Source organism: Esox lucius, chromosome 11 (genome assembly GCF_011004845.1).
Source record: "Esox lucius isolate fEsoLuc1 chromosome 11, fEsoLuc1.pri, whole genome shotgun sequence".
Taxonomy (NCBI): Eukaryota; Metazoa; Chordata; class Actinopteri; order Esociformes; family Esocidae; genus Esox; species Esox lucius.
The window spans coordinates 29,552,253-29,580,070 of NC_047579.1; the positions used below are offsets into that span (position 1 = coordinate 29,552,253).

At 42.1% G+C, this 27,818-nt stretch overlaps 1 protein-coding gene across 1 annotated transcript; it reads left to right on the top strand.

Annotated features, from left to right (window-relative positions):
* Nucleotides 1–897: 897 nt before the first annotated feature.
* On the top strand, nucleotides 898–27,427 carry ppap2d (phosphatidic acid phosphatase type 2D). The gene is made up of 6 exons (XM_010874357.3): nucleotides 898–1,726; nucleotides 21,051–21,208; nucleotides 21,950–22,236; nucleotides 23,004–23,061; nucleotides 25,248–25,424; nucleotides 25,671–27,427. The coding sequence occupies exons 1-6, from the start codon at nucleotides 1,522–1,524 to the stop codon at nucleotides 25,770–25,772; spliced, it is 987 nt and encodes a 328-aa protein (XP_010872659.1). The 5' UTR covers nucleotides 898–1,521; the 3' UTR covers nucleotides 25,773–27,427.
* The last annotated feature ends 391 nt before the right edge of the window (nucleotides 27,428–27,818 follow it).

Below are 27,818 nucleotides of genomic sequence, written 5' to 3' on the forward strand. Positions count from 1 at the left end.
TTTTGAGTTGTTTGGTGATGGTAAATGTTCAGGAACATTATGACATTGTGACAACCAGCTTATAACACAACATACCTGTAAATTGTACGAAATGACGAACACCTATAAACACCTGTAGACACGCAGAGATAAACATGACTATTTGTTGACTGACTTGTATTTTTAAATCAGATTTTAAGCCGAAAGCCTAAACATAACCCAACCTATTAACCACACTATAACATCATGTCTATCCATAATCCTAAATTAAAACAAAAAAAATTCCACTTTTTCATTTCAAATTTCACTGTGGCTGTGGAATCTGAATTTGTGGATAGCATCTACGGGATTCCACTGAAAGAAATTCCTCAGCAACTACGAGATTTAAAACGCGTTGAGCAACTTCTCTGTTTTTACCGTGCCCATGCGCAAATACCGTGTGACTTCGAGAGCTCGGTCTTGCTTCTCGATCATCTTAGTATCTGCCGTGCAGTTCCAGGCCAGAAACGACAATAACCCCTGTCTTAAATTACATGTAGTTAGGTAAAGGACGGAGGGGGTGGCATGACTAAAAATGGCAGAGATTTTTTAAATGAAAGAAGTTTAAAGTAGACGGACACAGGGTCTAAATGCATGAACTTCCATTAGCCTATAGTCAAAAGCTGATTCAGATTAATTTGGTAATTCGAAGGTTAGGGCAAATTGATTACATTAGAATTGTAATGGAATCGCTCCTTACGTTACCTAATATAATAAGCATGCCACCGTTGATAAAAACACAAGTAAATACAACGATATAATATTTGTATAATATTTTATTTATATATTTACTTAATATTAAAAAGGAAGATATTTTCAAAACGAACCACATCAGAAACAGACAAGTGGGTGGGGTTGTCGGTGCATGGTTTTACAATTTAACCAACAAACACCACTCTTCCTAGTTGGGGTGGGACAATTGTGAGGAACATGAGGGCCGAATGGAAAACACACCCTACACATGGAGAGTGGCCCTGGAGAGGGCATTTGGAATAGTTGAATGGAAATATTGTAAGGGCAAGTTTGACACACGGATTTAGCAACACGTCTTTTGGGTACCCTTTACATTTTGTTGTTGCTTTCAGGTTAACGTGCCTGATGATTTGTCGAGGCAAACCAGCAAGCTGGCTGAAGTGACTTTGAACTGAGCAGAGGAAACACTACAGTTTCCTTCAGAAAGTTAGCTCACTTAGCTAGCGCTTAAGTTCGAGCAGCATCAGTGCAGAACCAGTCACTGGGTCCAGTGAAATGCAAACTTTGCTAGACTTTTCTCTTTCAGTTCATTTCATTTATATGTCTGTGAAGTTGTCTTCATTTCGCTTAGAGGATGCTTAAGGTTTGATACCTGTCTTTACTTGTGCGTGGTTGTTTTTCTTGGTTTTCAATAATCAGTCATTCTTATTTTAAACATTTCGGACGGAATTGAATGTCCAACTTTTCGAGATATTGTCATTAATCAGCAACGAGACAACGTTAACATTTTTGTTTTCAAAACAAGAAACTATGCAAAAGTTCAACTCGACACACACCATTACTCTCCCACGGGACGCTGAACTTCAGCAGCAGTTAGCCGACAACGGGGGAGCCGGGGAAACGATGAAGGAAAACGGCGCTGGGAAGAATCACATCCTCGCAGAACCTGCTGACAGTTCGTTTTGCACCAAGAGAAAGATGCTGGTTGGCTTGGATATTTTGTGTCTGTTCGTAGGTAAGAATAATGTTATATACTTCTGTTTGTCGGAATAACCCTCTCTTCGCGCATGTACCCACTTCTACTTTTTTTATTAATTAAAAGCATTTATGCAAAACAGCAGCATGGCGTTATTGCTAGCTTTGCATACATTTCCTTAGGACCTTATCTCAGTATTTACACATTTTAGGAAAAGGTCATTTAATATAATTCACTTGACTATCGCTTTTAGTATGCATAGCACAGGATGGGCAATTACTGCACACAAATCAATACTTACTTTTCACAGATAGTAGACGTCCATCAAACACATTCGTGCGAAACATTGTCGCAACACCAGACGTTAAGAACGAACGGAAAGGTTAAACAGGTCTACAAGTTCAACAGGTCACAATACAATAATACATTCCTTCAAAGGTTAATTCAGCAATTTGCAAAAGGGCAAAAGTAATTTCATGGCCCCTGCACGTGGTGAGTCGGTATTCTAAGCACCGACGACCAGCTTTCAGGGTAGTCATCCTGGGAATTCTTGAGTTCCCATGACAACCTCCATTGGGTTCCCAACCTACAGTAGGTTCTCAAGAAAAGAGCATGGGAATAGAACAAACCAGTTGCTACTCTACCAGTGTTCCAATGTCAAATTACATTCCCTGCAGCATTATCCCTTATGCGCACAGCAAAATTACTGCCAGATTAGCCAGCATAATTCAATAAAGAATCAGCTAATGGGCCTACAGGATAATTTCAGATAGGGTTGGCAGCTTTAAAGTCATAATGTGGAGGCAATCTGACAATCTGGCAGAAATTAGGAAATTCATTGTTATCAGTTAATTACTCCTCAACTAATATGAGTGAAACACGTTGCAGGCTTAATGATACCCCTAGATCTGACACAGCCTGGTAAAAACAGAAAAAAGGATTTGTTTTTGAGACGTCAATAGTCCTGACGGGTCATTACACCAACAGTAGAAAGTATAAGGCGGAACCCGTCCAGGCAGACTGACAGGTCTGCTAGCACACCGTTGGCGGTTATGAGGTGCTTGTTGGTGCATTGACAGATACACTGGCAGACAGGTTAACTCTCATGCTGCCTGTTGTTCTCATGCATGCCTGCAGGTCTTCTATTACCTCCTTTGGTAGACTGTGGTCTTGGTGGACCCCCTTTGTCCCAGCCTGCTTGTTGCATTGCAAAACTTTGATAGACCCCGCTCACCATGTTGCGTATTGGACAGAACATGCGTGAGAAGACTTTGAAAGTGACTTTAGAAAGTCTATTGACAACGAGACATTGCCTGCTTAGCATGCTTCCTCAGGCCGGGGCTGTGTGACAATGAGTTCCTGTTCCATAGCTACCACATTCAGTCAAACCAGCACTTCCTCTGGTTGTGACAATCCGGATGATGATGATCATTGTCATATCCTGTAGACCTCCATCACATCTGATATCAGCCTGATTAACCATAACATCATCTCGTATTCACCTCCCTCATCTCTGACATCAGCCTGGTTAACTGTATCATCATCTCGTATTCACCTCCCTCACCTCAGACAACAAACTGGTTAACGGTATCATCATCATCATCATCTCGTATTCACCTCCCTCACCTCTGACAACAAACTGGTTAACTGTATCATCATCATCATCATCTCGTATTCACCTCCCTCACCTCAGACAACAAACTGGTTAACGGTATCATCATCATCATCATCTCGTATTCACCTCCCTCACCTCTGACAACAAACTGGTTAACTGTATCATCATCATCATCATCTCGTATTCACCTCCCTCACCTCTGACAACAGCCTGGTTAACTATGTCATCATTCCTTTCTGTTCGCCGCCATGTTTCCTAGCATCAGGGGACATTTACAGACGGTTCTTTCTTGGTAGATGTAAATGCCATTATCAACAGAAGCTTTCAGTCTCCAACAGTGTGCCTTGTATGAGGGAGTTCAAAGCAAATTTTCCCTAAATGTCAGCAGTAGATTCCTCAGGCTGTTGACCCATCGTTATCCACCCAGTCGAGGGACTAATTCATTACAGCAATTTGGGACTTTCCCTAAGGCATGGCATTCTAATCCTTATCAGAGTGAATCCACCTCTCTGCTGTCTGCGATCCCCTCTGTCTCCGACTGTACTTTTCTTTTAAGTCTTCACTGTGGTAAAATGAAGTAAACATGTGGTATGGCATTATGAATTACTGTTAATCACAGCCTAAAGCAAGGATAACATCGTAACGAAGGCTTTCACTGGGGCTTTGGGTGTTTGTGTTTGTGTGTGTGTGTGTGTGTGGGGGGGGGGGCACTCTGACACTTCATGACAATTTCACATAGATTTGATTTGCTGCTTCAACTCTGTGTTTGTATTTCTCAAGCATGCGGATGTCGCAATCTTTTGTGTGTATGTGTGTGTCTGCGTGCTTGTATGTGTTTGTTTTGTGGGCATTTCTACTACAATTGTTGCACTATTAAAAGGGTTCAGGTTGAATCAGGTCTGAAGAGAATCCACACCCCGTGGCCATTCTGTGGTGGAGACACGGCCTCAAGTAGCATGGGCAGGGTCAGAGCTGAGAGGTCAGTCGCGGACATACCTGTGGGCAGGCGGAGACATGTCTACCTGCCTGCCTCCTTCCTCCCCCTCTCTCTTTCCAGCAGCACAGGTGGTCCTCACTCAGTCATAAACCCAATAAAGCTTGGAAATGTGGGCCCTTAATAGCCTTTAGTGGTTGGTGAAAACTGTCATCAGTGACCTCACAGTCCATTAATCTTTGCTAGTGACAGAAATGTCTACATAACAGTCTGACCCAAATGAATAGCATAATTAAGTGTATGGATTTGAGTTGAATTGTCTGGACTAGGCTCAGTCAAATGTATAGGACTGGCACTTTAGATCTCCCTGAAAGACAGCCTAATTCCAGGTTATATTGTAAATTGGAAGTGACTTGAGTCTGTAGTAGACAGTTTCTAGACACCACAAAGAGTGACAGGTAGACACCACAATGCAGATTACTCTCTTTGTGTGAGTGTGTTACTTAGGAAAGTTGGTGTGTGTGTGTGTGTGTGTGTGTGGGGGGGGGGGGGGGGGTAAGAAGAAATGAGGCAGTTCACCAGAGAGGAAGAGAGGTGTGTCTGTATCTCTTGTAGTAATCAGAAAGCTCAAAGGGTCACCTCTTTCCTGCTAATCCCTGTCCTCTTTCCCTCTTCTTCTTTCCTTACTTAAACCCAACCATTTCGGGACGGAAGGCGTTCCGAATTAGGGGAGGGTTGAAGCGTGTGCGAGTGTGTGTTGATGTGTGTGTTGTCTTACTGATGCAGTGCGTTGGTGTTAGTGGGTTTGTGTTTCAGGAAAAGATGGTGAGAGAGGCGGCATGTTCCAGCATGTCACTGGAGCAGTCTGCTCCCTCTTGGTCTTTCTGTGGGATTGTATGTGTGTGTGTATGTGTATGTGTGTCTGTCTGTGTCTGTGTGGGTGTCTGTCTGTCACCATGTCTGGCTGTCTTTCTATACTGTGTTTGTGTGGGCAGTGTTATGCAGAGTTGCATGCTAGTGCCTCTGTTTACAAATGAACCGGTTCACTTTTCATTCAATGTCTTTAGCCCTAATCTAAGGCCTACATTATGATGTTATTACATGGATATAAGGGGTGATTACATTGTGTGTTGATGTACATTACATTTTACATTACATTTAAATGACACATTTGATGTCTTACAGAAGAGGTAAGGTACTATGCCTTCTGCAAATAATTCAGCAGAAGGCATAGTACCTTAGGATTGAATGAAGACATCCTTAATATCATACAGCCAGGAACAACACCATCACATGAACAAAAAAAGTGGAGCAACATGTTATTCATGGAGGTTTCCACCAGGCATGGGACAGTCAAATATCAGCAAATGTCCTCCCTGTTGGCTCAACCAGAACGTTATTATCCATCACATCCACTACCATTCAGGAAGTTACAGACGTCATGACAACGAAAGGGTAGACCAATCACAGGAACTGGAACACTTGGAGAAGTTTCCCAGACGATCCAATGAAAGTTGCATATTCTTAAAATATTTACAAGACTGTAGAACACAAACAACTCCAAACACTTTGGGCTGTATTGCTTTCTCAACATCTCATAACTAACTGGGAGACAGCTGTTTATGGAATGACAAGAAAAAAAAGTTGGAGGATGACTGGTTGAAATGCTTTAAAACTTGGCCAGTTACTCTATGTTGTCCACAAAAAAATCATAAATTATAGATTTAATTTCTGCATGCTCAGGTTGACGTTTGCGTGGAATTGCCAGTAACTGGCACTGACAGATGCAGCACTCAATAAAAGAAACTCAATCAATGATTAGTTAAAGTGAAAAGTGATGCTGCCAGCCATTTTCTGTACCAAGCCTTTATTTATGACAGTAAGTGTTAGTTCAGGGTTCCATTAAATCCAGCTCCCTCCCGGGTAGATGGCATTAGCCCAGATACTGTACCTCGATGCCCCTCAAATGCCACGCTCTCTCTCACTCTGTCATACCACATCCATTAACCCAGCGCCTGAGACAGGCTAGTGTGTGATGGGTGTGGGAAAAGAGTCGGCATGCTTGAAGCTGGACCACCGGTTATGCCCCTTACTTCCAGAGGCAGGGGGGGGGGCATAACTGGTGGTCCAGCTTCAAGCATGCTGACTCCTTTCCCATGTACATTATACTTAAGAAAGTTGTTAGATCGATTCTGCGAGCGGGCAAGGTGAAAAGCCCTAACAATTTTGCGATTAGCCTTTCTTTAAAACAGTGTTTGTTAATCCTGGTCCTCGGGACCCAAAGGGGTGCATGTTTTTGTTTCATTCAGACGTTGCCCTACCACTCACACACTTGATTGACGTAATCAACCTATCATCATGCCTTTAATTTGAATCAGGTGTGCGAGTGCTAAGGCAAAAAAGAATGTGCACCCCTTTGGGTCCCCGGGATCAGGATTGGGAAACACTGCTTTAAACCTATGTAACATTTAGCACCAGAGATGATCTAATATGTAGCTACTTTGGTTGCAGTTGAAGCTAGCTTCAAAGACCATTGTCGGCATTGTTGGAAAGGATAAACATAAGGCTCCTTTGTTTTGCATATCTTAATTTTTTTTTTTTTTTACTGGATTCATACTGTAGTTGGAACTTTCGCATTGCCATAAACATGTTGGAAGGAAATTACATTGCCTGTGTCGGTGTAGTTTAGGACAGACAGCTGGTAGGTCCCTTGTTAGCAACTCATTTGACAGTTTTGTTAAGGTGTGTGTGCTAGCAACTTAATAGCTTCTTAGATTGTCTAGGTTGTTCTTTAGTACCACCACTAATGGCTGATAGGTTGCTACGGCTTTTAGAGTTGAGCCATGTGTTATGTGATTTCATTGGATGATAAGGCCAATGTAGCCTTCGGTTTCTCTCAGGGTGTTTTTAGGGGGTGAAAATAGTTCCTAAATTTGGCCTAGGTAATAGGCTTCCTTACTGTGTTTGTTGGAGCTGTATGTTGTATTGAGGTCTTGGGCTTCATTACAGTTTTTTTGTGATCTGGCTTTCATAATAGCCAGTGATTACCCAGCCATTGACCTCACCACATATCACTGCTCCCACAGGGGTCTGTCTTTGATTTGGTAGAGCGGAAGTGGCACTGACCGATTACTTGGTAAATTGCTCAAAACTTTAGGTATTCTTTTAGCAAAGTTTTTGTAATTGTAAGGCCTAGGGATGTTGGGTTTCAGTTTTGCAATCTCTGGCCAAATGTGTCTGTAGACAAAGCCTTTGTCTAATCCCTCCCCCTCACTCCTCCAAGTTAGTTCTCAGGCAGTCCAGCTCCTGGCGCCACCCTGCTTCCAGCATGTCCCCTATCTTCTCCATCATCCTGGCCTCCTGACACATCTCACCTGGCGGATCCCCCCTGATCTGCCTCAGCCCCAACTCTCGTCTGTCTGGCTGTCTTAAGCTCTTCCAGTCATAGACAAACCACAAACCAAACAGTCTGACAGCTCATTCCTCACCACATATATCTCACCTTCACTCCCCCAACTTACACACACCCGAGTCATAAATTCCTCAGAACCCCATACTCTGTCACATGCGGATGACGCACCCCCCCTTCCCCAGTTGCTCGGCCTGAACCAAATACACCCTTTACGTTCACGCCAAAGACCATATAAACCAATTTAACACCCTTCATACAGTACGTACATGCCACAGACACGGCGGGCGGGTTGGCAGGCCTTTCCCAACTCTCCCGTCAGCCAGAACCCCACACACCCATTTAGCCCAAGAGTACAAAAAAGGTCAGTGGAGTGTGGAGAGAATAGAGAAGCTGGAGGGAAGCGTGTCTGGACCTGGTTACGGTAACAGCAACACAGCCTGGAGACTACAGACAGCACTGGCTGCGGTGTGGTGGTGGTGGTGGGGGGGGGGGGGGTTGTTTGGGGGGGTGGCACCTATGGCACCTCTTTTATCCCCCCCCATCACTTGTTTTGACTTTATTCCCTGTGTACTGGTCGGTGTGTGTTTGTGTGTGGAGTCCAGCTGCAGGAGATGGTGCTGTCAGTGAAAAGCTGCAGGGAGGTTTTTGTTCCTCTGTCTCACTCTCTCTTTGTTCCTCTTTGATGAGTCTTTGTGCATCCGCCGGGGCAGACAAAACAGGGTCCCACAAAAGTCCCCACCACCGCGCACTCCTTATCCTGTACCACCTGGATCAACCGACCTTGGGAGAGAAAACAGTAGAGCTCTCCCGTAAGCATTTCACGCACAGTACCTTTAATTAGGAAGGAGGTATTAATCATAATCACAGCCCCTAGTGCCAACAACTTTATCTCCGGTTTCAGGCTTATCTGGCTCACCTCTGGAGGAAGGGAAGAGGTGAGCATTGGGCGTGAGGCTTGCACACCCAGCTACTACTTTATACAAAGACGCCTTGTCTTTAAATGTCAGGTGCAACACAATACCTGAGCCTACCCTATGACTTTCACTGACTCAACAGAGGTAGATAACAGACAGTCTTCAGGGTATACAAGTCCAGCTCTGTATAGGAGGAGTATTTTACAATTCCAGTCCAGAGAAAGACCCTGTCATAGGCGCATTACTATAATTAGGGATTACAGCAGGGTGTTATGAAGATTAGAATAGCAGCACCTATTCTTGTAATGATTCCCTACAACAGACCACAATAGAATTTTTTCTGCAAGATTGACTTTATGAATTAACATGCAGCTTAGATCTGAGGTTGGGAACCAGACACTAGTTCTGGACCTAGAGAGAGACGGACCACCTCTGGAGGATAGGGGTTAATGTTCTTCTTCTGTCCATAAGGGCTTTCCCATGCCCTGGCCCTAACCAGGACAACCGGACAGCCAGGTGGGTGGTTGGCCAAAGTCTCCCCTTGAGAGGTCATTCAGCATCCATGGAGAGATTTGGACCAGCCTATATAGTGACTGTGTTACCTAAAAGGATGTTAAATGCATAGTGCTGCAGAATGTTACACAGATGTCTAACACTGATACAAATGTGTTAGAATACAAGTAGGCATATTGTATAGTAAAGGTATTAGGGTAATTCTGTTGATATTTAACTCTCAACGTCAACAGTGAAGAGGCAGATAAAGATGGGGAAAAGAACACAGACACTGGACAGGGAAAGAACTCTGCCGACAAGGACAGCATCCCAGAGTCGTCTCTTCACTGTTGACGTTGAGACTGGTGTTTTGCGGGTACAATTAGACTCAGAACAGAACAGCGCAAACCTTTTCTCAAACTAGACACTCAAATGTCAAAATCTGTCCTATTCTATTCTAGTTAGTGCCAGTTTGCGCTGTTCTGTGAAGGTAGTAGTACTCAACATTGTATGAGATTTCTTGGTAGTTTCTTGCATGGAATTGCCTTCATTTCTCAGAGCAAGAAAAGACTGACGAGTTTTAGAAGAACGTAACTTAGTTTCTGGCCATTTTGAGCCTGTAATTTAAAAATTATTAACTTGGATTAGCAAACACAACATGCCATTGGAACACAGGACTAATGGTTCCTGATAATCATATATATAGTGTATACATTATATTTTATGTGTATTTTATGTGTATTATATAACTATTTATTATATAATAGTTACGTGCACAGTATTCATAATGTGCCCAAACTTTTCACTGGTACTGTAAACACTAATATACCTAGATTAGATAAGTATTTACTCCCTGGAAATGGCTTCATTGATGATGTAACTCCTGACAGTAGCAGGAAAATAATAATAGACAAATCTGGGAAGTTTCTTTCCTGGTCAAGACAATCTTGAGATAAGGAAATCCTGTTGAATATGGATTTCTTTGTAGAAAAATTCAAATGAATGCAAAAACGCTCAAAACAAACAAATGTGGCCTGACCAAGCCTTATCATAGAAGATAACCTGTGTCTGGGCAGGTCAATGGTTCTCAATGGTTTACAGACTTCAGGCATTTATAGCATGCAAAAGGTATGCAACCAAATACTGAACATAATTGCTTCATTTACAAAAATACTTTTAGTGCAGAAGCAATATGTATACTCAGATATTGGCAAAGACACATCAAAATTTATTTTAAATTCAAATACCAAATACCTTAATTTTAAATGTATCAAAATAAACTACTGTAATTTTGTATTTTAAAATACTAAAATAAATTTACAAGGGAGCATGAAATTACTTCGCAAAGCTTCCATATATCAGCCTATTTGATCTGTCCCTTCACCAGTACACTGACTCAATTGATTAACTAGACAATGTTTGATAGCAACAGCTTTTCTCTGCCTAACGAGTCATGCGATAATTCTAACAATGAGTTAACAGATCAAATATTCACATTTCCCTGTGATCACCCAGATGAAGGTTAATTTTAAAGTAACCAACACTTTAATGTTTAACTTACAGTTTGCTAAAGACAAATAATTGTGTCCTAATGTAGTTACTTGGTGTTTGGTAATGAAGGGCCTACTTTGCATCAGCAACACTGACTCAGTGACAAACTAGTCATTAATAAGAATAAGAACTGATGGCACCTTTATTAATTGCAACTAGTTTATAAGGAATTAATAATTTGATTGTTAATCATAAATACACTGCTCAAAAAAATTAAGGAAATCACACATCAAGTCTCGATAAATGAAATCTATTAAAGATCAAAATCTTTACTGTACATTGTGTAATTCGTTGAGAACAAAGTGAACTGAACTTGAACTTGACTTGAACGTAACGACGGTCAGTGTAAACCAAAATGTCCAACCAATTGAGGGCTGGTTTCGAACCAAAGATCAAATTAAACAATTGAAATCACAGGCTGATCCAACTTGCATGAATTTCATCACATTGTGACTCAGTAGTGTGTATGGCCCCCACGTGCCTGTATGCACTCCCGACAACATCTAGGTATGCCCCTGATGAGACGGTTGATGGTGGCCTGGGGGATCTCCTCCCAGACCCGGATCATGGCGTCAGTGAGCTCCTGGATAGTCTGTGGCGCTGCTTGGCGGAGATGGATGCACCGATACATAATGACCCAGAGGTTCTCAATTGGATTCAGGTCTGGGGAACGTGAGGGCCAGTCATTGGTATCAATGCCTTCGTCATCCAGGAACTACTCTGGCCACATGAGGCCGGGCATTATCCTGCAAGAGGAGGAACCCTGGGCCCACTACACCAGCGTAAGGTCTGACGATGTGTCTGAGGATTTCATCCCGGTACCTAACAGCAGTTGACTAGCTAACCGTTGGCTAGCACATGGAGGTCTGTTCAACCCTCCAAGGATATGCTTCTCCAGACTGACCCATCGCCAAACCGGTCATGCTAGATCATGTTGCAGGCAGCATAACGTTCACCATGGAGTCTCCAGACTCTTTCACGTCTTTCATATGTGCTTAGTGTGAACCTGCTCTCATCTGTGAAGAAAACGTGGTGCCAATGGTGGACCTGCTAATTCTGGGGTTCTTTGGCGAATGCCAGTCAAACTGCACAGTGCTGGGCTGTTAGCACAGGTCCCACTAGAGGATGTCAGGCCCTCATGCCACCCTCATGGAGTCTGTTTCTGACAATTTGGTCAGAAAAACACACACCAGTAGCCTGCTGGAGGTCATTTTGTAGGGCTCTGGCAGTGCTCCTCCTTTTCCTCCTCGCACAAAGGAGCAGATAACGGTCCTGCTGCTGGATTGATGACTTTTTTCCTGGTGTCTCCACTATCCTCTTGAGACTTTACTGGTAGACACAGCAAACCTTCTTGTGATGGTACGTATGGATGTGCCAATCTGGAGGAGCTGGACAACCTGTGCAACCTGATTGGGCTGCAGGTACCGCCTCATGCTACCAGTAGTGACACAGTAAGGACACTAGAAAAATGCAGAACTAGAGAAGAATCAGTCAGGAAGGATAAGGATAGAGCAATTGTCTGTGGCCACCACCTGCAAAACTATTCCCTTTTTGGGGGTTGTTTCGCTGTTGCCTCTCCAGTGTACCTGTCTAATCACTGCGCAACCCCCCCTCCCCAAGACGAAAAATGTAGAAACGTATATATGCGCATGTAAAGCCGATCGATAAGTGTTGATCTGTGATGATCGTATGGTGTTGCCTATGACGATTGGAAGGGGTTGAAATCATATAAGATCGGCTGTGTAAATGGGGAAACAAAACGGAGGGGCCACGACTTTCCACCTGAGATGGCAATGCCAACTTTTGCCCCCCTGTGGAACCGGGCCTGCAATTAGGATACAATAATTTAGCAATCAATTATTTATTTATGAATCATTGGACACCTATTTGGATGTTGAAAACAAACATTTTAGCACTTTTTCAACCATTATGATTTAATTTTATTTTAAATATAGCCAGAAACATAATCAGAAGGTAGCAACTTGTCAAGGAATATTAACCCAAATCCAACCAATGAATCTATTGAGAGCCTCGGGATATAGGTATAGAGGACACAAACACATTAATTGTGTAATAATAAGATTTACTTAAACTCAAATAGAGAATACTACAATAGAGAAAACTACTGACCAGATATTCCAAAACAGTTCAGAAGTTGTGCAACACTGAAATGCTTTATTATAATTGTTTTCGTGCACAACCGACAAAAACTTAACATAGTCTGTAAGTAACAAGCTAATGTTAACTGTGAGGGCTGCTACCTGGGTCAAATAGTTAGCTAGAACAATATGTAAATTGGTAAACGAATTTAGCCTAGGCTACTAAAACTAGCAATTTATGCTAAAAACCTATGAAAAGCTGGCAACCTACACGTTTCTCATCTCGACCTTCTTCGGGTATGGATACATTTTCTTTTCAGATCTCAACAAGTCTGGGCAAATTACTAAGTATCAGAGGCAGCAATTTTATTATGTCATCATGTACACTTCTCACAAAGTATTTTACAGTATTTTTAAACTACAAATTACAAAACACTAAAGTATTTTGATAAAGAATACAATGCCATTTTCATCAACCTTATCAAATACAAATGACAAAATACTATTTTGTATTTCAAATATGTATTTCAAATACATGTATCATAAATACTGTCCATCCCTTTGTACGTTAATACCCTCAAATAAGATTAGACAATCTATACTTTAAGTTCATTATCATTGCTTGATTTTATGTCAAAACCTCTGGCGTACACTGTCAAAACAAGTACAATTATTCACCATCCTACATTCACCAACATTCTGTAAAACACTTAAAAGAATTGTCAACTCAACCATTCCACAGTTTCAAGTGATGAAGACCTGGATTTGTAATTGTGTTCAGTGGTCAACTTTATCTCCTCTACGTTTTAGCATTCAGGTTCAAAAAGTCGCTGAACAATATTAACCATGGACAAACATGCATGAAATGTTTTGTTTGAATGAAAAGGATGATAGACTTTAGCTGTCAAAATGTGATAGACTTTAATGATGTAACCAAGGTTAGTTTGGGTCTGTGTGTTGGTTTAGTGCCTGTCTATAGGTTGTCTGATTTACTGTGGTTTTGCTGCTTTCATGGGGGTTCTTTGTGTTAGCTAGGATTTATGAAAGCCTTTGTGGGTTGCTTTTGGTTTGGTGTTGTTGGTTTGTTTGGTTGCGTGTTGGTTTGTGTGGTGTTTTGGGGTTTGTTTGTGTGTGTTAGTGTGGTTTGTATGGTTGTGTATGTGTGTGCGTGTGTGTTCTGAGGGAATTCTGCTGGGCGAGGCGGGGTTCTGTTTACAGAGTGGGTCCCAGCAGAGCCCAGATCTCTGACCCTCACATTCCAGAACCACCGCTAATCGTCTCCGTCTGTGAAACACTTCACCACATCTCTTCTTTCTCAATCTTTCTCTCCCGCTCTCTTTAGTGGACCCTCCACCCCTTATCCAACCCCTCTCTCCCCCTCTCTGTTCATCCTTGTTTATCCCCCTCTATCACTGCCTGTGTTTGTCAATTTATGTACTGCATCCAGCCATGTTTTTCTCTCTTTTTTATGGACTGGTACACATTATGAGCAATATGGCCACAAAGCATCCCCATTAGTGATGAACATAATAACAAACATATAACATCAGCCCCTCCTCTTCTTGACTCTGTTTTTCTGCTGTCATTCACTTTCTTCATGGCTGCCCTGTTTGGTTTTTTTCTGTGTTGTTCTCTTCTCACAGTGAGCTCATTCTGGGCTGTGGTCATAGAAGTGTAAATTAGAACCAGAGCAGTTTCTTGTGTGAGGCACATATATCCTCTCCTCCATTCCCTCGTTCTCTCTGCTCTCATTCCCTCTGCTCTTATCTGTCCTCTTATTCCTCTCTTCTTAGTACTGCTTTTATTCCCTGTCCTCTTATTCCTCTCTTCTCAGTCCTCCTTTTATTCCCTGTCCTCTTATTCCTCTCTTTTCAGTCCTCCTTTTATTCCCTGTCCTCTTATCCCCTTTGCTCTCATTCCCCCTCCTACCCCTTTCGTTCCGTCTCTCTCTCTTGCCTTGTCCTCTTGCTCTCTCCCCTTTGACTGTTTAAAATGATTCCCATTTTGAGATTGTCGTCCAACAGCACTTTCGACATAGTTCTGTCTCCCTCCCTCTTGTCTCCGCTCTGCTTGGCCGCTGTGTTCCCCCAATCTGCTCTTGGCCAGGTGCAGAGGTTTGCTCACAGCTGCCTGACAAATGAGTTCAGGGGCTCCGGCGTGTCTTTGCGTCTTGTTGTGAAAGTGTTTCGAGCGGGTGTAAACTCCAGTGTAAAGACTGGAACTTTACTGTGACTGGCTCAGGCCTCTTTGACATCTATGAGGTTGGGTAGCCAGGCAAGGTGCTGGCTCGGTTTACTGTGTGTGCTCGGCTGCAGTAACATATGGACGATTCCAGCATTACTGATGTGACGTTTGCACGCAATCACAAGTGTGATGTCTCACAGAATAGACAAACAAAATACCAGTGAAACTTTTCATTTCCGTTTGTGTAGTATCTCTCTGGGGAGTGTATACCCAAACAAGTGGACCACAAAATATTTGCTTGTTGAAAGCAAATTAACTAAATTGAAAGCGTTATGGGTGCTTTGTGGAGAGACTAAACATGTTAGAAAAAGTCTGATAGCCCATGTTTTCCAATGGAATCTTAATAAGAACGCAGACCTTTCAAGATATCAACATTCACTTTAGTAAATACACCATCCAAAAACAAGCACACTAAATGTGGTACATTTACAAGCCAATGGAACAGTAGGATGTGAAACATCGTGATGACCCACTATGACACATTGTTATTCATGACATCTGCAACCATTACACATGTTACAGATATCTCACTGACCATGAAAATGAGAATAGTATAGATAATGTGAAACCTTGAGTACATTTGGCTTTAACTATGCATTTTGAAGATTATTCTTAGTTAGGCACCTGTCTGACATGCCCCCAAGCATTTCAATACACTACAGTACATGAGACGCAAACAAAACTCAAGAGCGCCTTACTTTTAGTCTGCATTGCTTCCTTAACATCTCACCTGTGATTATGGAAAAAAGCACTCTGATTCCTTTCTAAAAAGCCAGGAAATATGATTGACTGAAATGCTTTATTTGAGACTTGCCCTCCTATTCTAATCGTGTTGGAGGGACTGGAGTGTATACAATTTGTGGATTGAGGTTTGTATCTGGCAACCTGACAGACACTATTTTGTAGACTGTTGCATAATGGGAGCATTTTCAAGAGCTTTGTGATTACCTTTACTGTTTATGTTCTTCATGGCTACAAATGTGGAAACAACACATATATTTCCAGAGCAGCCAATACATAATTGACAGGGTCGCAGTCATAAACCATTACATTTGGTTACTGAGTGGTTGATGGCTCCCATTACTGTGAGAAACTATTGAAAATGACCCTGGACCGAATCTGATGCTCGCGGCCAGCTCTACACTTACATTATGACGGTAATGGAGACACTGTCCATTAGCAGCCTGACAACCCAGAATAAAATTGATTATTCTCAGAAGACCAACTATAACCATAACTCTACTGCAAGATACAGAGAGAGAGACCAAGTGAGAATTCATTGCATTAGATGGATGGAGCATAGACATGATGTTGACATGTGTTTTCAGAGTGGAGCTGTAAGTCCCATATTGTGTTTCAACACTCTTGACCTGAGTGTGTGGTTGGGTCAAGAGAACTACATCTCCCTTCTAGGAGACGTCTGTGTCAAGCCAATGAAGTGAAAACCACAAATATGTCTCTATTTAGGTAGACTGTATTGAAATGTATTAGTTAGGATAAGTAACTAGTCTTTGACCTGATGTGCATGTGGCCCGGGTTGGTTGGCCCTGCCACATTGTCTGTCACACCAAGTGGTATTAACGTCTGGGTCGTAGGTGACTTCCTGTCACAGTTTGGGCCTATGGACCATGTGATCACACCAACCTGTTTGTGGAACAGTGATTGGTTCATTGTCCAGGTCTGTGACAGGGTTTGAACCCAGGGCTTTAGTATATCTGTGTGTTGAGCCAGCTTCCCCTTTCAGCCCGCGTGTGATACACCTACACAGATAACTGGATTAAGGTTAGAGAGGGATTTTGTCTGAAACAGGTTTGGGACCAGGAATTCTGTGTTCTCCTATGCTTTTCTTTTTGTAATCGAATACAATAAGTGATGCATTGTGATGATTTCTATGGGCTACTCCAGTGCTGTGGGTCCGAGCAGTGAGGGCAACAGTTCAACAAAGAAAGCTGGGAGATCTTCAAAGTAACTGTGAGACCCTCGGATTGAAGATCAAACTATTTACCTCAAACTCTGGTCCTTCCCAAGTACAGTCACCATTTTATTATGTAGAAAATGCAGCTTATTTATAGTGGTGTAAGGCCCTTGTGTGATGTTAAAGGCTAGATTTGGTGTGTAGAGTGCTGCAGTTTAGAGTTACAGGCCCTGATTTGCACTGTGTGTTTATGTATATGTCATGCGTGTTTGTGTGTGTGTTTGTTGTTTTGGCTAAAAAGCAGAGCATGTGATTTTGGCAAAAGAAGCAGGAGGAGTAGCCTAGACAAGGAAGAGATCAGGGTCAGATGAAAAATATCTCTCTGTCGCTCTGTCTTTGTCGTTCTCTCTGGATCTGTCTCTTCATTTTCATCAGAGCATTCGCAATCTGCCTGCAACATGTTTCCCTCTCTGCTTTCCTTCCCTCCCTCTCTTGTTTTCCATTCCTCTCCAGTGCTTTCTTGTAAACCAGAGCACATATCTTTATCTGTGTTGGGTCTTTCTCTCTGATTCTAGTAAAGGCAGATGTCATGAGCAGAGAGTCACTTTATTTATATGTACAGTATCAGTCATAAGTTTGTCTAGAACTCTAAATAAATCACGGTGTCACCAGCAAAGCACCCCCACACCATCACACCTCCATATTTGACAGTGGGAGCCACATATGCGGAGATCATCCGTTCACCCTCTCTGCATCTCACAAAGACACAGCTGTTGGAATCAGAAATCTCAAATTTGGATTTGTCAAAACAAAGGACAGATGTCCACCTGTCTAATATCCATTTCTCATGTGTCTTGGCTTAAACATGTCTCTTCTTATTGCTCTCCTTTATTAGTTGTTTGTTTGCAGCACTTCGACCATGAAAACAAATATTACAGTAGAAAATAAATAATATTCTGGAGCCCAATAAAAATGAAAATGAAAGTCCTTGAAAACGAATATTACAGTAGAAAAGAAATAATATTCTGGAGCCCAATAAAAATGAAAATGAAAGTCCTTGAAAACAAATATTACAGTAGAAAATAAATTATATTCTGGAGCCCAATAAAAATGAAAATGAAAGTCCTTGGATTAGGGTGTACCTATTTTGATTCAAGTTGCATAATACAATGTTATTCTACAGTTCCATTTTAAGTCTGTCACTTACAACTTCTGAATTAGTTAAATGTGCACATTGGGCCTCTTTCACCAACCCTATTTAAAACCCACTTATGCAGTTTCCACAAACATTCTGACATTCACCAATGAAATTCAACACTACTGTTGTTTGCTCCTTGGGGTTTAAGGCCGGGTGTCTCTGTAAAGCACTTTGTGACAACCGCTGTTGTAAAAAGGGCTTTATAAATACATTTTATTGATTGATTGATTGTTTTCTGTTTGGGATTTGTTCTTAAGTAAGAACAGAATCCACATACACTCAAGAGCATGCTTATGCATATCTGAGTGCAGACATGTTTGTGCCAAATAATTAGTTATTGTGTTTTCTTCAATTCCACAGTTTTATAATATATAGGATTGAAATAATATTTCATCATTTATAATATTTAATAACATTTTTGTTTTTGTTAATAATAATTTACATGATTCCTCTCTGTTTGGCAATATTTTTTGGGCATCAAATTTGAGATGGTACAATTTGTTTCATTACTTCCTCAGTTGTGCATTATTCTCCAGATACAGCGCTCACTGAACAAGTAATAGCATCCCATGCATCTTTTTTTGTTATTTCATATCCATTACTGACGCTACTGAATGTGACAGCTCATTTTCTGTTCCCTTCCTGTAGCAGTACCTTCACTTCTGAACTACTGAGGTGGAGGTACTGAGGTTTTAAGTTTCTTTTACATTTGGAGCTCCACCATTTTTAGATTTTGGTTTGGGTATTCTTGACCTCTCAATTTTTATTTTGAATTTCTGTGTGGCATTGGCATGGCATTCACCTATGCTAACTAGGAACAACTGGCCGTCACTTTCAATTTAGAAGGACAATGGGGATCATCATTATAAGAACATAGGTGTGAACAATTCTGCGGTTTAAGAACATGTCATGAATCTGACATAGACTTTTCTTAGGACCTTTCTCAAGAACAAATTTCAAGTATTGGTGAATGAGGCCCATTGATTCTTGAAGAATAACGTAGCAACTATACGAACTACCGTACCCCATCAGAACCCAACATATATGTTTGTTTTGCTTTTTGTTAATAAATTAAATGTTATGTTATTTGCTCTTTTCCAGATCGACAATTCACATTTAAATAGCCACTAAAAATGTGTTATTTTACTCACTGAAACAGTTTTTTTACGCAGATGTGACAGAGGTTTTGTGTTGGATTGCCCCTTTAATTGTTTAGCCCAGGTTTAGCTCCCATAGGACTGGATGACAAGGGATGAGGAAAGTACCAAAATACCCAAGCACTACAACATCTGAGGTATTGCAATACTGAAAGACTACAACCTCTGAATTATGCCTACATAGCAACAGGGCGGGTTAATAAGAATTTTCATGACTAAGTTGGCCTACGCTACGCAGTCTATGTGAATTGACATATATTTAGTTTGCACTAATAGCTATAACCGATTTTCTTGTGGTGAAAGGGCAGGTGTATGGATCTGTTTTCTTGTTTTTGAAATTTGCACAGAGTATTGACGGTTATATCTTGCATAGGTGGGCTTAAAGCTGTTGAACTCTGGTGGACGGGAAGTCTGTCAGGTCCAACTCACTGTTTGCTTGTATTGATCTACTGCCTCTAATGGCGCGCGTGTTGTCCTCGTCTGTCACGTAGTCTCTGATATTCCCTGGCAGCAGCATTGTTTGCCTGGGGACTGTTTCATTTCCAGGCTCTGTGGTATGAGAGCAAGATTAATCATTAGTTTGCTTTCCCTGGTTCAGGGGCAAAGGGAGAGCTGAAGAGGGCCAGAAATTAACACCGGCTAGAAGTTCTCAGTGGAGTACAGTGGACTAGATTTTATGTCAGCTATGGCTTTGAATTTCATCCATCCATACCGTGCCGCCTCTGTCTTAACGAGGTTACCAAATCCTGACCCAGTGAACTTTCACCAGCCGAGCGCGCAGGCAGCCTGCAGCAGCAAGGTTTGTTTGCATAAGAAAGACAGACTTTGACCCTAATCCATGACACCCGCTCTGACTGCACACATACCTTTAATTGGTTAACCAACCAGGAAATGTCCTTAATACAGTCCTATTGAAACTCACAATATAAAAATGTAGTATTAATGATTAATCCTGTGGAGTCATCCCAAGGTTAGTGTTTCGAAAATATTGTTGACACGCTAGGTCACTTACATTGTTAAGGCTTTTAGAGTTTCTGGAGTAGACTGTGATATGTTTATAACTGCATCCAATTTAGCATGATTTTTTTTAACATAGATGGACAGTCTAAACAACATGACTGTTGCCAGTCATCCCCTTCATTTCTACAGCAAAGCTCCAGTTAGAACATTAACATTTTTAGTTAATTGTTGAAAAATACATGAAATGGTTGTAAATAGGTAAAACTTATTTTTTTCTGTTTTAAAAGTAGATGTGTTATATATGCTGTAAATCATCACAATTAATTTATAAATGAAATGAATCCAACCAATAAAACACATGGACATTATACAGCTTTATTCCCATTGTGTTGGAGGTGTATTTGTAGCCTAAACAGTCGCCTGGATATTAGTTTCCTGGAAAACCCTTTGGCTTTCACCACTTTGCGATTTTCTGTGCAATGGCTCTCCTCTGTTGTCCTCTCCTGAATTGTTATTCATTCTGCACTGTCATCCCTGAATCTGTCCATTTCTCCCTTCAACGCTTTCCCTCTGTCTCTCTTCATCTCTCTCTCTCCCGTTTGTGTCTTTCCCCCCTTTCCCAGCCCCTCTGCTGGAGCTTTCCAGTATGTGAGGAATGCCAGATCCTTTGGGAGATCTTGGATCCTGTCAGTTGATGAGTGACAGGCCTGAGACCTGCCCCCTCACCAGATTGCATCCAGGCCTATGTGTATGGGTTTATCATGTGATACAACATTGTTGTTAACTTACTCTCTTTTCCTTGAGACAAACACACACACATGCAGACACACAACTTGTATATAAGCCCTCCTTGTCCTGCTCTGTCTCTTCAGCCTCCATCCCGTTCTTTGCGTGTGAACTGAAGGCGGTGACTCCGTACCGGAGGGGTTTCTTCTGCGGCGACACCAGCATCACGTACCCCTACCTGGAAAGTGAGGCCATACCTGACGGGGTTCTCATCGCCGGGGGCATCGTCATCACAGGGCTCACGGTAAGACTGACACACACTGACGTCGTGACACACGCCACTCACTGGGAGGAGACACAGCCATTCAGCAAGTCAAGTAGATGAGTGGATCATTCACATGGTGGACGGGTAGATGAGGCCTTGAATCATTTAAGGGATTTATGCAGTGAGCAGATTACTAAGTAGAGGGATAAATGAGGGGTTGAATCACTAAGCAGATGGATGGATGAGTGGTTGGATCACTAAGTAGATGGATGTGTGGTTGGATCACTAAGTAGATGGATGTGTGGTTGGATCACTAGGTAGATGGATGAATGAGTGGTTGGATCACTAAGTAGATGGATGGATGAGTGGTTGGATCACTAAGTAGATGGATGGATGAGTGGTTGGATCACTAAGAAAATGGATGGATGAGTAGTTGGATCACTAAGTAAATGGATGGATGAGTGGTTGGATCACTAAGTAGATGGATGGATGAGTGGTTGGATAACTAATGGATGGGTGAGTGGTTGGATCACTAAGTAGATGGATGGATGAGTTGTCGGATCACGAAGTAGATGGATGGATGAGTGGTTGGATCACTAAGTAGATGGATGGATGAGCGTTTGGATAACTAATGGATGGGTGAGTGGTTGGATCACTAAGTAGATGGATGGAGATTTGGTTGGATCACTAAGTAAATGGATGGATGAGTGAGTAGATCACTACATAGATGGATGGATGAGTGGGTGTATCTCTAACAAGATGGATTCTCTTCCTATTCAGATTGCACTTGGAGAGTGTTACAGAGTGCGATTCCGTGGCGTGCACTCGCGGGCATTTGTACGGAACCTCTACGTGTCCTGTCTCTACAAGGAGCTGGGTAGCTTCTTGTTCGGCTGCTGCGTGGGTCAATCACTCACCAATATGGCCAAGCTGAGTGTGGGGCGCCTGCGACCAAACTTCCTGTCGGTGTGCAATGTGACCTATGCCTCTCTAAACTGCTCCCCTGGCTCCTATATGGCCCAGGTCAACTGCAGGCAGCAGAACCACAAGATGGTGGAGGAGGCCAGGTCAGTACAGAGACATAATTATGCCCCAGACTAGAGGGTCAAACCGTACTGACCTAACCAAGTGCGGGTGTGAATCTGTTTAATATCAGAGTTGCGCTCAATTCCAGCTCAGTTCCAGTCGGTTTGAGTGCAAACCAGTGCTGGACTGACTGAAATGTTGATGTCATTGATCCAAACTCTGCTATCCTGTAGTGATGATGTCATAGACCTTGCTATTTTGTAGTGTTGATGTCATACTGTAGACTTTGCTATCCTGTAGTATTGATGTCATAAACTTTGCTATCCTGTAGTGATGATGTAAAAAATGAATGTATCTACAGAAGTATGCAGACCCTTTCATTTTCTTCAGATTTTGTTGTGTTATATACGTAATTTCTCACTTTCTAATTTTTAACACAATACCCCATGAACAGAAACAGGGTTTTAGAAATGTGTGCAAATATATTAGAAATAAAAATCTGATGGCACATATATATATAAATATGGTTGGATCACTAAGTAGATGGATGAGTGGTTGGATAGATATATATATATATGTGTATGTGTATGTGTATATGTATATGTATATAGCAGTAGCTTCCAACTTTGTATTTTTCTTGATGGTTAGCAGCTGAAGTTAAGATCAGTTCAATTTAACTTAAAATGTGTTTTGTAGTGATTAACAACCATAACTCAGAATATTCTCTTTTTAACAATGATTGTGAACAGAAACATTACACTAGATAAGTTTGTTAATGATTAACATTCATGCCATGTCTTTCTTTCAGAAAGTCCTTTTTCTCTGGCCATTCCTCTTTTGCTATGTACACCATGCTCTACCTAGCGGTAAGTGTCACTGGCAATCCAATACACACCATTTTGTTTTTCTATCTTTGTGGGGACCAGAGAACAATGTTTCCTGACCCTTACACTAAACCTGACAATAACATAAACTAATCTCAATAACCAAACCTTTATATTTAAACATAACCTATTGCTAACACCTAACACATAATGCCTGAACCTAAAAGTAACAATCATTCAATAACCAAACCTTTATATTTAAACCTAACCTATTGCTAACATCTAACCCATAATGCCTGAACCTAAAAGTAACAATAATTCCAAAACTACCCCCAACTGTACATTTTTGCCCTAAACTGAACCCAGAAGCCAGAAATGTCATTTTCGGTTGTCATTATAGTTAAAAAACATTTTGGTGACCAATTATTGCTATCTTTATGTGGATGTCTGATCCCTTCATGTGATATTTGCCCTGGATCACACACATACAGGCACACACACAGACACAAACCTGTGGCAATAGAAAGATCAGCACACCCCCAAAGTAACATGTACACACCTGAAGTTACACGCTTGAGCTGTAATTACTGGAAAATATGTAGTTAAATGTTTACTTATTACTGTTTTCACTTCAAGCAAAACAATAACACTGGGAAGCTTTATTACAGAGCAGACAAACACATGTTTTGCCTTAGGTTCTTGTCGAGAACTAACCGTGACCCAGAATCCATGTTCCCTTTCCCAAACCCTAACTCTAATCCAGTAATGCCACAACCTAAAGTAAACCAAATCATAACACACAGGCCTAGATCACACGAACACACACACACACTGAATTTATGTTTTACTATACTTGTGGGAAACTGTAAACCTAAGTCTAACCCTAAGTCTAAACCTAATGCTAATTGTAACGCTAATTCTAACTCAAATTGTAACTTATACTTAAAATCCTAACCCTTAGCATTTTAACTCATGGGAAAGTTTGGTTTCTTGTTTTTGCAATCCTTGCTGGGATTTTTAGTCCCCATTATGATAATAAAAAGAATGTATACACACACATTGCCCTTGCACACACAAACACACACACACACAATATACATGTAAACTAAAAGAAAAGCAACTTTTGTAAAGGCATCCTGCCTCAAATGGAAGGAGAGAAAGAGAGAGGGAGAGAGATAGGGCAAAAGAGAGAGTCTGAGAGAGTTTTCCACAGGGAACATGAATAGATGAAGGGAATGAGAGAGTGCAGACAGAGGAGTCCTTGTTTTGAGTCTGGACGGAGGGGTGGCCGAGCCTGCTGAGAGATCGACAGGCTTCTTTCAACAAGAGACCTTCCTCCCTCCTCCTCCTCTTTCCATCTCTTCATCTGTCTGGCTCTCTGTACTGGACCATTGGTTGGGGGCACAATGTGAGGGAATAAATGACCGTTGGAAGACAAAAGCCCATCATGGCTCGAGCTTGCGTTCCCATAATGTATTCATTCACATTCCAAATTGAATTCCTCCTCTTCATTAAGTCTCCAATGGCCTGGAATATGACTGGAATAATCAGCAAACTAATTATGGGAAAAGATATGAGGAGGATGACATTTCAGTAGAAGAAACTGAAAGAAATCACCATGTAAAAACACATTAACAGATTTCTCTGGTTGTTCTCACTCCCAAACTATTGATTTCCGGAAGAAAGAAACCCCACATCTACCACCGATCAGAAAGGGAAAGAGGGAGGGAGAAAGACGGAGAGAAACAAAGAGACAGAGTGGGAGAGCAGTTGAGTGGCCTGAGAAAAACAGGGAGCCTCAATCTTTGTTCCCAATACTTTCCTCCCTCCTCCCTCGCTCCTCCCTCTTTCCAATCTCCTCCCATTTTTCAGCGCTCTCCCCTCCCTCTTTCCTCCCTCCATTCCATCTGTGGCTTCCTGGCGTGTAGATAGTGTTACTACTGCAGACTGACTGTGTCCTCAAGAATGTGTCGGAACTGCCGCAACACGCTACCAGGGCCGTGGGCCAAGCGGCTGGCCTCGGAGTACAGGGGAAGAATGACACCTGCTTCCCTCCGCCAGGGCAGTGGGGATGGATTAATGCCAGGGTCTTTTCCCTTCCCTTGGGACGTGTGTGTGTGTGTGTGATCACTGTATCATTGTTAATACGTGCACAGTGAACACACTTCCAGGCAGGCACATACTGTTTCAGGACTGGTCACGTGACCCCCCCGCGCCTCCTCTCTCAGTTCTACCTGCAGGCGCGGTTGTCGTGGCGAGGGGCTCGCCTGTTGCGCCCGCTGCTGCAGTTCCTCCTGGTGATGATAGCCGTGTACACTGGGCTGAGCCGGATCTCGGACTACCGCCACCACCCCACCGACGTGATCACCGGTTTCGTCCAGGGAGGCCTCACCGCCTACTGGGTGGTAAGTGTTGGTGCCACGGCTCTGGGTCAGGCACACAGGACCAAACCAGGACTGCCCCAACACATTCCATCTGCCTAAACTATCTGTACGTCAGGTGTCTTATCCAGTCCCTGTCTGGCGTGACCTCACCGGGCTGTATAACCAGTCTCTCCGGCAGTTGTGATACCTGTCTGGGATTGTCGAGGGATCCTCGTGGTGGCGTCTAAATGACAAGTGTTGTGTCTCTGTTTATCCGTGTCTCTCCAGGCCTTCTATATTTCCTCCATGTTTAAGAACAACCGTCCAGAGATTTCTCCTGCCAGCGTGTGCCTGGAGAGCCCCCTGTCCAGCCAGCAGACTGTCTGCTAGCACCGCCTACACCAACACACCAGGACCCAGACCGACGGGACTGGGCAAAAGACAGACAGACAGAGAGAGAGAGAGAGAGAGACAGTCCGACAGAAATGGAGAGATGTTTATGAAAAGAGAGGAAGCGCTAGGGGGAATCGGTGATGGGGGGGGTTGGTAGAGCGTTATAGCAAGAGCACTAATGCTTTCACACAGACACGTAGTGACGCCTCTCTCTCACCCAATAACACACACACTACCATCTAACACACACCCAGACAAACTCAGCAAACCTGACTGTAGAATACAACCCGTCCATATAGGCCACATACCTAGCAATATTACAGATGTTTTTTTTTGTATTTCTATTTTTAAATGGGAGTCGTGAATAGAGCTGCTAATGATGATGGTCACATTTCCCTTTTCTAAGTAAATACGTTGTGAATGTGATGGTGGCTAGTGGACAGTGAGTCATGTTTATATCAATGTTTGTGTGCTACTTCATCGACTTGGGCACTAGGTTGATTTGATATAAGATACTGAATGATGTGGGTAGCTTATGCGTTATGAAACTCTATCCAGGCCGTGGTAAGATCTAGCACCCATTAGCAAGATCTGTGTAGGCAACATGACCAAAGTCACTAAAAGAGCTTTGTTAGCCAACCAGTCATTGCTCGTCATCGGTTGGACCCTGTGGACTTTCTGAGACATCATCCAAGTGATCCGTCTGAACTGGGATTGCAGACCTTTACACGGAAACCGCCCTGCACCATGTGACAACCGTGGCCACCAATAAGGAACAAGTACTGGCCTCATAGACCCTCCTACCAGTAGCCAGTCCATCCTTCATCAACCACTTCATCAATTCTTCACACTGCTCTCACAGAACAATTAGTAGAGCATGTCATGGAGAGATATATGAAAGAGAACATGTCGTTAAAAACAGGTATTTCAAATGTGATGGGGTGGAAATCTGCTTAGCCCAGGTTATGTCCCCTCCCCTTCACGTCCTTTGTTCTCTATGTCTGTACTAACCACTTATTACTGTGTCTCAGAGGCAGAGCCATGACTGAACCCTCTAACCTTTGACCCATTTCCCTAACCTCTGACCTCTGAGCTGCACCTTGAGTTATGCCACTCACAGGGGAGCCTAGTGTGGCCCATGGAAGATATCCCCTGCATATTTCTATTAATTAGCACTTGAACTACATAATGGAACCTACTCGTATAGTATAATTGATATTATATATATATATATATATTTTATCTCCAGATTTTGAATAATCAGTGTTTTATTTCTCGTTGTCAGTCTCATAGTATTTTTGTGTTGTTGTTTTTTTTTTCTCCAAATGGTAATTATTCAAATTGAATGTAAATAGCTATGTCCTTTTATAAAACACACAGAATTTCAAAAGTATTATTAGTGCCATTTCATAACTGTTTTTACGTGTTTGTGCATCATATGTCTGTTGTTGATCAGGTACGCATAGTTGTTGTTGTTGTTGTTATTGTTATAACGACTAGACTGAGCCAGATATATTATCATAAAGCTAGATTTCTTGTATCCACTTTTACTTGTTTTGTGTTTTTTGTTTTGTTCTCTGTGAATGCCAATATGGCTGAAAATAACCACTGTACTCAAAAAACCAAACCAATAAAATGAATGTTGAACCTTTCTTCCTGTCACTGATGTTCCTGAAGATGTCACATTTTAAAGTTAGTTATATTTGAAGAGTTCACACATGAATTCACCTTGACACACCCAGGGACCCCTGGTCTACAGGCCTTTAACTGGCAAATCATTGGCTGATTTCTGTAAGCACCTTCTATCCTATCAGTTGAATACATTCCTCGCATATCCCTGCAGAGAGATATACAGGGATTCGTTTCACCGGCATTTCCATTTCCCTTTGTGTGATTTTAAGAAAATCTAGTATTTTAAATTGTCAGGAAGCTCAAATGTTTCACTTTTGATTCTTGAAAGGCAATCCATGCTCGGAGAGAAGCTTAATAGTGACCAACTTTTTCAACTCTAAATTCCAATACTGACTCTATATTCAAGCCATC